Raw genomic sequence first — 9,337 nt, 5'->3', positions numbered from 1 at the left:
GGAAACTGGGTGATACAGGAGTTCAGAGATATAAGGATTAGGTTGGACTACAAGTAGAAGAACCACAATGCAGAATTAAGTCAGCAATATTAAGAATGGAGGGGAAAAAAAAGGAGAAAAAAGTTGTGGTCACTGGAAATAGCCATCAAAATTCAAGTCGAACAGAACAAATTCCTGGTATCACTTGAACTAGCATCATGCACTCCCATAGGGTGCTACTGTACAGCAGCCCTTTGAGCCTACTTGGTTGAGTTGGAATTCATATCCAGCTTGTGGACAAATAAGAGCTCCCCACTCCACTTCCAAAATGAACAAGTGTATGGGACCTGGATGATGCAAATACAAGGGGAAAGACACCACATAGGAGCAGCTGACCCATATTCATCATATCATAAACCAGAGGAAAACATTTAAATACTATTAAGAGAACTTTTGAAAGGTTCTTGCAAGAAGTGCATGCTCTACACCATAGAATTAATTCCCAGCAAAGGCAGTTACATGGAAATGTTTATGAGAAGAAAGAAGTAGAACCTGAGGAGCACAGATTACTTGCATCTAGATGTCACGCAGTAGGAAGAGGGCAAGTATGGTGGAATATATTAGGCTGAATGGAAGATTCCTGACCCTGGATCCTTCCAGGGGAGGCTGCAGGGTAGCAGATGTGGGGCCTCTTCAAGGAAAACGGATGGCAGTGCAAATACCTCAGCCCAACCAACCACAGAACCAACCTAGAGTACTGGAAAAAAAAAAAAAAAAGGCAGTGACCATGGTCCTGACATGAGAAGGACAAGCTTGTCTCTGGGGAAAAGGAAAGCGCAGATACTACCTCAGGTCATGAGGAAAAGTTTGAAGTTCTTACCCAGGGAGGTTATAAGTGCCAAGTTCTCCAGCATCACATCACGGTACAGGCATCTTTGAGTCTCATCAAGGAGACCCCATTCCTCCCAGGAAAAGGTCACAGCTACATCTTCAAAGTTCACACTGACCTGCCATGATGGTGATAGATGAAACAACAAAGAGTACACCTCTGAAGAGTTGCAGTCCATTTCCCCACACATCTACCCTTTGACTGTCTATCACCCAGCCCTTCCAATTCAGAGAACAATCACACCCTGGCACCTTGGTGTGGTTGTCTTCCCACAGGCTCACTGATCACTATGTATAACCACCAGGAACAAGAGGCAGGTGGATGAACATATATCTCAACTATAGGCCTGGCATAGAGGGATCCACCCCCTGCTGACAAGCAATTTCCCCTGGTAAGGGCATTGCCCTGGACATGTTCGCACCATCAGACATGCTCTCTCTTCAAGCACACATCACTCCTTGGGTTGCACATCCTCAGTCGCTGTATCCCACAGCCATACATGACCATGGCCACCAAAACCTCACTCTCCCACACCACAGACATCTCCTTACCCTTCCCACACCTTATCTGTATTTAAATCACTCTCTCCTAATCCCAGCATAGGGCTATGATGGTGACCTAACACATGACATCTGAGACTGGACAAATGCAACTAACGGTAACTTTTTAATCACATAAATTCACCACTCACCACAAAGGCCCACAGGGAGCAGTACTCAAAAAACCCCAGCACAATCAGGGTCTGTGCGAAGGAATCTTTGTGGGATGAAGGGGTTGGGATACTCCAAGGAGGATGTGACTACGTTATTTGAATAATTCTGAGGGCTAGTGCTACCTAGAAGTATCTGGTTTCCTTTGTAAAAATGGTTGTTAGGCTGAGACATTATCCATAGGTGAGGAGAGGAACTTGCACTCAGGTCATTTGAAGGCACCCAAGTTTCACCAAATGTCAAAGAAGCACATCACATTGAACTTAGTTAGGCTTTATACCACAACTTGGCAGGCAGTATCCACAATACAAATGGCAAAGTCAAACAGAACCCAATATGACCACAGAACTCTCAACAATTCCCAATGGCAGTATCAGAAATCATCTATAAAGGCCTTACTGCATGACTCTGATCCTTGTCTCCGATTTAAAACAACAGAACCGTGTGTGGATCTCAGATACACATAGTCCCATGGTACTTCTGTACTGTCCTTGATGTAAGTCAGCAATGACAACCTTTCTCTGTTCCCTTACCCTCATTCAAACTCCAGCCCCATTACTCGCCTACCCCAAGCCCAGTGATTCTTACAGATGACTTTATTGCTCGTGGCCATATAACTAGGTTGAATGAAACACGCCAGGTATCACCGAAGTTCTCACAAAACTTGGTGAGCTGATAAAGTGGTAAAGAAGTACCAGTTCTGGCCTGAGTGTCATATGGATGAATTACCCCTTGCTTCTTCATCCACCTCGTGTTAACTCTTCTCTTGGAAGCTTTGGCTGCCTGCCAGACTATCCTGTCTCATACATCAAAACTTCTTGGCCATTTACTTATGTTTATGAAGTAAATGACACCATCACGTATGGAAGCAAGTAAGAAACCCAATCGTCTGCCCCCTTCTTCCATACCTCTTCCCTAAAAGATCTGCCACCACAGCCTGAAGCTTGCCTCTTCCAAATGTTGAGACACAGGTCATTCAGTATGGTCTACACTGTAGTTACATTTTGGATGTCTCTAACCAGAATCACTCTCAAGAATTCCAAACTTGTATGTCAGATGTTCATTTGATGCCTCCACTCATTGGTGTCTAAAATATCTGACTCTTAACATGGTTAAAACAAAGCTCTGAATAAACACACTGAATATTACACCTAGTACCAACCTGCTTATCTCTACTGACGCAGCTTCCAAATCTACAGCTGCAAAGCCAGGGGTCATCTCAGGTACCTGCGTTTCATTCCCTCACCACCCACTTTACAAAATCTAGCTGCCTCCTCTAAAAACATGCAGCTAGGGACTTGCCTGGTGGTCCAGTTATTAACACACTGTGCTTCCAGCACAGGCGGAACATGCAAGATCACAGATTGGGGAACTAAGATCCCACATGCTGCATGGGATGGCAAAAAATAAAAACAAAAACACGCAGCCAGAATACAGCCACATTTTCCAAGGCATGTCCCTGCTCCATTAACCCTCACCTGGACTATGGTAGTACCCTCCACAATGATGGCCCTTCTTCCTCTCTCAAGCCCACAGTTTGTTTTCCACTCTAAAGCCAAATGAAGCTTTAATCACATCACCTCCATCCCACAACCGAAACTTTTAATTTCCTCTAGAACACAAAAATTGACATCTCAGGCAGTTGTTCCTCTCCTGACTCCAACCCACCTGCTATTTAGTCCTACCTAAAAGAGACGAGACCTGTGGGTCCTGAATATTCCTGAGCTCAGTTTTACCTCTAGGCATTTGCACATCTTGGGTTAGGTTGACCTTACGCACGTTTACCGTGACTGCCAGAAATGGGAACACCTCTCCATATAACCTCTAGCATGGACTCAGGACGGTAGGTTTGACGTTTTTCAGGAACCTCGGATTCAAGGAGGGGATAAAGGACATTAAGCGTCTCCTGTGTGAGTGTGTGCTAAGTTGCTTCAGCCATGCCTGACACTCTGAAACCCCATGGACTGTAGCCTAACAGGATCCTCTGTCCATGGGATTCTCCAGGCAAGGATACTGGAGTGGGTTGCCATGCCCTCCTCCAGGGGATCTTCCCAACCCAGGGATAAAACCCGTGTCTCCTATATCTCCTACATTGCAGGTAGAGTCTTTACGCTGAGCCACCAGGGAAGCCCATTAAGTATCTCGGGGCGACAACAAGTCCAGGGAACATGGGGGTGAGAGCAGGCCAGTGAGGCAATGGGACACCCCCTACTTTCCTGTTCAGGTTCCATAAGCACTTCTTTAACCCTGAGAATTGTGTGAAGAGGAAGGAATGCATCCAATGTGGGATTCCACCGTTCACCGTCTGCACTCCTGCCTGGCCCTGGAAGCCAGCTGACCTCAGGCTGGCGGATTAACCTCTGGGCCTCAATGCTCAGTGCTGCGTCTTACCAGCTGTGGGGCCCTGAACGAAGATTCAACCTCCCAGGACCTCAATGTCCTCATCAACCCTCTCCACCCCGTTTTTCCCCTTAAACAGCTCTTGGGGATTACATCCCGTTAATGCACTAACCCGGGGCTGACTGCGCTAACACTCTTATTTCCGGCAAGCCGAAGGCTGATGCTAGGTCACGGAATTCCCCCGCCTCAGTCCGCCCTCCAAGCCTCTGCACCTACCGGTCCCTCCGAATGTCCCCATTTCCCATGCGTCATGACGCTGTCTGTGAGACGCAGGGCCCCACCCAGCACCGCCTGACCATCCTGGAGCCCAGGGCCAGGGCTGCGCGCAGGTGAGCCCCCGCCCCGTGGGGCTTTAGTGTTTGATGGGATGAGGGCGGGGCGGGCCCGCAGGACGAGCGTTTACCTGAGGCTGCTCCCTCAGAGCCGCCGCCGTCGCCATCGGACTCTGGGGGTAGCAGGGCTAGGAGAGGCGGGGAGACCCGGGAGCGGCGGACCCCGGGCGGTGCCGCCGAGGTTCAGACCCGTCTCTGTGCAGCAACGACAGCGCCTCCTCTCGGACCTTCCTGTTCTGGTCACTCGGGTCCTGACAGCCCTCTCACACCGAACAGGACCAGCGGACTTAAAATGTCCGCCTCGAGGAGGCGGCCAGAAGTCCCGCCCCTTAGTGTTGTGCCCCAGCGGAAATAGCTTTTTTCCTGCGCCATCATTGCCTCAGCAGCGTCGCCTTCGACGCTGGGCACTCTGGGTCTTGTAGTTCCCAGGTGCCAGGAGAAGAGGCCTGCGTCCGCCTCGTAAGGCGCCAGGAAATGACCTCTCCCAAGCCACGCCAGAGCAGTGACTCGCCGCCTTTAAAGGGGCCAAACACCAATTGGTAGGGATGCGTTCTGCAACTGATCGCCAAGGAATCCATGCCATGAATTAAGATGACACATCTTTCCCAGAACGCCAAGGGCGCCAATGCAAATTCGCACGAAATATTTTGTTAATTTTATTTTGAGTATCTGTAAATGTTTTTGGTTATAAGGCAAATATTTTTAAAAGGTTTCCTTTATGCCCTTAGGATTCTCATTTGTGGAATTGTAATTTCTTTTGGATACTAATCTTAAATATAGCAAACTTGTGGAAGTGTCGTAAATATGCCAGATACTCATGTTATTTTTTGAAACTCTTCTATGTAGATAATCATATTTTCAGATAGGCTTGAAAGTGAAAGAAAGTGAAAGTCGCTCAGTCGTGTCGGACTTTTTGCGACCACATGGACTATACTGTCCATAGAATTTTCCAGACCAGAATACTGGAGTGGGTAGCCTTTCCCTTCTCTAGGGAATCTTCCCAACCCAGGGATTGAGACCAGGTCTCCCGCATTGCAAGCGGATTCTTTGATTCACCAGCTGAGCCACCAGGGAAGCCCAAGTGGGTTTTCAATTATTTAAATTCTTTAATGTCTGTGTTAAGGTACCAGTTAGAATGTATAGTATATTTGATCTAGCACCAATAGTGAGAGCCTTGTTTGCTTGCTAATTTTAAACAAAGCGCTCTTATTTTATTACTAGAATGCTAATTTACTGTAGTGTTTTCTTTGGTACATTTTGACTAATTATATATATATTTCTCTGTATAGTTGTGTTGTTTTCTAACATGAATGGATCTGTTAGGGGAAGCACACTGATTGAAACCGCCCACCCTGGCCAGGCACCACAGGAGCCATTTGCATGAGTTGTATTGACAGGAGGTCCTGGTAAAGAACACAGAACTAAATAAATAAGCCTCCACCAACCAGAAGAGTTCGGGAAAGGTCAAAAGGAGACACCACAGGTCCGACCACCTCCCAGAATCCTTTTCTCTGGCATCCATCTTGGCTGAACAAGGCACGCGCCACCAGGAAGGACTCTGAGTCAGAATGATCAGCTAAGGACAACCCAGAAGCTAATCCCATCTGCATAAAACCGGAGACTGCAAGTCATGCAGCAGAGCAGTTCTCCTGGGTTCCCTTACCCTACTGCTCTCCACCCAGGTGCCCTTTCCCAATAAAATCTCTTGCTTTGTCAGCACATGTGTCTCCTCGGACAATTCATTTCCGAGTGTTAGACAAGAGCCTAGTTTCGGGCCCTGGAAAGGGTCCCCCTTCCTGCAACAGATTTATTTTTCTGTACCTATTAATATAAACATGTTTTATAATTCATTAGTATTATGTCGAATCTGTTAATGTATTTCTAATACTAAACCATTCTTGAGTTACTGAGATGCTTTCAACTTGTATTACATTCTGGAAACACAGCTGAATTTAATAAGTTTTATGAGACTGTTATTCTAGCACCATAAAATTAGTTGAGGAACATGAATCTCTGCAAGATTTAGAATAAGCTTAGATTCCTCGTTTCAGTGAATGATTCATGTGACTCCCTTCCTATGAATCAGGGTCTTTCTACAAATCTGTCAGATATCAAGTATCAGCAAGTATCAAAGAGATTTGGTATTTGTTAGTTTGATCAAGAAAGACATGCGTTTTAGGGAGGTTCAAGAGGGAGATGACATATGTATAACTATCAGGCATATGTATATGGCTGATTCATGTTGATGTATGGCAGAAACCAACACAATATTGTAAAGCAATTATCCTTCAATTAAAAATAAACCTTAAATAAAGAAAGACATGTCTAGGAGGTTGACTTATTGTTTTATTTTGTTATTTATTTTTTAATAAGATTTGCTGCTGCTGTTGCTAAGTCGCTTCAGTCGTGTTTGATTCTGTGCGACCCCATGGACTGCAGCCTACCAGGGTCCTCCACCCATGGGATTTTTCAGGCAAGAGCACTGGAGTGGGTTGCCATTGCCTTCTCCTAATAAGATTTATTGAGTTATAATATAAAACTGTAATGCATCAATGTGTACATCTTGCTGATCTGACGTATGTACACCATGTGAAACCATTCCTTCATCTAGTTAATTAATACATCATCACCTCATATAGTCATCGTGTGTATGAGAGAACATTTATGTTACACTCTTTGCATATATCAATTATAAAGTATGGTTTTATCAACATTATTCATGGTGTTTTACATTAGATCCTCAGACCTTAGTCATTTTATACCTGGAAGTTTGCTCCCTTTCACCAACCTCTCCCTATTTCTTCCACCCCGCCTCACACCAGTAACAACACTTATACTCTTTATTTCTATGAGTTTGACTTTTTAAGATTTTGTATAAAAGTGATACCACAGAGTATTCGTCTTTCTGTTCCACTTCTTTTACTTAACACAATGCATTGAAGGTCCGTTGATGTTGTCAGAAATAGCAAGAGTTCCTTCATTCTCATGGCTAGGTTGTTGTTCAGTCACTGTCATGTTCAACTCTTTGCAGACCCATGGACTGCAGGCTTCCCAGTCTTCCACTATCTCCCAGAGTTTGCTCAAACTCATCTCCATTGAGTTGGTGATGCTATCCAACCATCCCATCCTCTGTCACCCCCTTCTCCTCCTGCCCTTAATCCTTCCCAGCATCAGGATCTTTCCCAATGAGTCTGCTCTTCACATCAGGTGGCCAAAGTATTCGAACTTCAGGATTAGCATCAGTCCATCCAATAATATTGAGGGTTGATTTCCTTTAGGGTTGACTGGTTTGATCTCCTTGCAGTCCAAGGAACTCTGAAGAGTCTTCTCTAGCTCTGTATCTGGAATTGTTGGATACTAGGTTAGTTCTATTTTGTGTGTGTGTGTGTGTGTGAAAACTCAACTCTTTACCATAGTGGCTGCACTAATTTACATTCCCAGAATTGATGCACAAAAATTTCCCATTTCTCAACATCCTCTCTAAAACTTATTATCCTTTGTTTGATGATAGCCTTTCTAATGTGTGTGATGATATCTCATTACAATTTTGTGTATTTAGTAATTCTGAACACATTTCCATGTACTTGTTGCCCATTTGTAGGCTCTCATTGGAAAACATGTTTATATAGTTCCACTGTTCATATTTTAATTGGATTATTTATTTACTTTGCTATTAAGTTGTATGAGTTCTTCTTATATTTTACTTATTAACCACTTATCAGATGTATGATTTGCAAATATTTCCTGCTATTCTGTACATTCCCTTTTCATTTTGTTGATAGTTTTGGTTTCCTGTGCTGTGCAGATGCTTTTTTAGATTGATGTAGTCCCACTTGTTTATTAATATTTTTCTTTTATTAGTTGCTTTTGGTGTTAATCCCCCAAAAAATCAATGCCAAGGCAAAAAACAAGGAGCTTTCACTCTATGTTTTCTTCTAGAAGCTTTATAATTCCAGGTTATGTGTTCAAATTTTACATCCATTCTGAGTTGATTTTTGTGTGTGGTGTAAGATAGGGATCCAGTTCCACTCTTTTGTATGTGTCTCTCCAGTTTTCCCCAAAACCATTTTTAGAAAAGACAATCCTTTCCTCATTGTCTGTTCTTGATGGCTTTGATGTAAGCAGATTCACCATATGTGGACCTATTCATTTCTGGGCTATATACTCTGTTCCATTGGCCTACATACCTACCTCTATTCCAATGATGGATTTAAAAGCTTAATTGTAAACCCACATACTATACTGGGAGTATAACTGTGTGTTTCTAAATTTCTATACACTTTGTAAACATTTATTGGGGTTAAATTCCAGGTGGTAAAGAATCTGCCTGTCAAGGCAGGAAATACAAGAGGTTCGGGTTGGATCCTTAGGTAGGGAAGACCCCCTGGAGGAGAAAATGGCACCGCACTCTAGTATTCTTGCCTGAAAAATTCCATGGGCAGAGGAGCCTGGTGAGTTACAGTCCATGAGGCCCCAAAGAGTTGGACCTGACTAAGCAACCAGGCACTTCACAATAAGCTGTAATGAGGCTGTGTCCTTCCTATTCCTCCATTTACAGAATCTTTACAATAGAGTCAAGGGTATATTTCAGTAAAGCACAAAGACTTGAATGATTTCCAACTAGTGAAGTAGTTCACCAACTAACTTTTGCCCCCACTAGTCATAAAGTCGTTTCTAACCCAGCCATAACTGAATAAATTTATGATGAAACATTTTCCTAAGCCACTTCAGTAGTGTCCAACTCTTTATGACACTGTAGACTTTAGCCTGCCAGCCTTCTCTGTCGATGGGAGTCTCCAGGCAAGAATACTGGAGTAGGTTGTCATGTCATACTTAAGATCCCCTAGGTCAGGGGATCTTCCTGACCTAGGGATTGAACCCGCATCTCCTATGTCTCCTGCATTGGCGGGTGGGTTCTTTACCACTAATGCCACCTGGGAAGCATTAATATAACATTATTAATGTTAATGTATAATGAAATATTAATATAACATTATTATTTTGTCTGATGACAGATAACTAAGGGA

The 9,337-nt window shown here is 44.1% G+C and overlaps 1 protein-coding gene and 1 long non-coding RNA gene across 3 annotated transcripts in view; one reads left to right on the top strand and one right to left on the bottom strand.

Moving 5' to 3' along the window:
* The window catches only part of LOC133229810 (zinc finger protein 256-like), a 30,923-nt gene extending 26,077 nt beyond the window's left edge, over positions 1–4,846 (bottom strand). The window contains exons 1-2 of one of the 2 annotated variants that reach the window (XM_061386568.1): positions 4,382–4,846; positions 860–986 (exon numbers count right to left, since the gene is read on the bottom strand). In XM_061386568.1, the coding sequence (XP_061242552.1) occupies positions 860–986; positions 4,382–4,417 (163 nt within the window). In that variant the 5' untranslated portion in view covers positions 4,418–4,846. The remainder of the gene's footprint in view (positions 1–859; positions 987–4,381) is intronic. The other variant, XM_061386566.1, reaches the window with a different exon arrangement.
* Positions 4,119–6,632, top strand: LOC133229830 (uncharacterized). Its single transcript, XR_009730651.1, has 2 exons — positions 4,119–4,307; positions 5,600–6,632. It is a non-coding gene; the product is annotated as an uncharacterized LOC133229830 (long non-coding RNA).
* Positions 6,633–9,337: the final 2,705 nt, after the last annotated feature.

The sequence above is a fragment of the Bos javanicus genome, chromosome 18 (genome assembly GCF_032452875.1).
Source record: "Bos javanicus breed banteng chromosome 18, ARS-OSU_banteng_1.0, whole genome shotgun sequence".
NCBI classification, from domain to species: domain Eukaryota; kingdom Metazoa; phylum Chordata; class Mammalia; order Artiodactyla; family Bovidae; genus Bos; species Bos javanicus.
The sequence above is the reverse complement of the archived record's forward strand: the minus strand, read 5'-3'. Positions and strand labels throughout refer to the sequence as shown.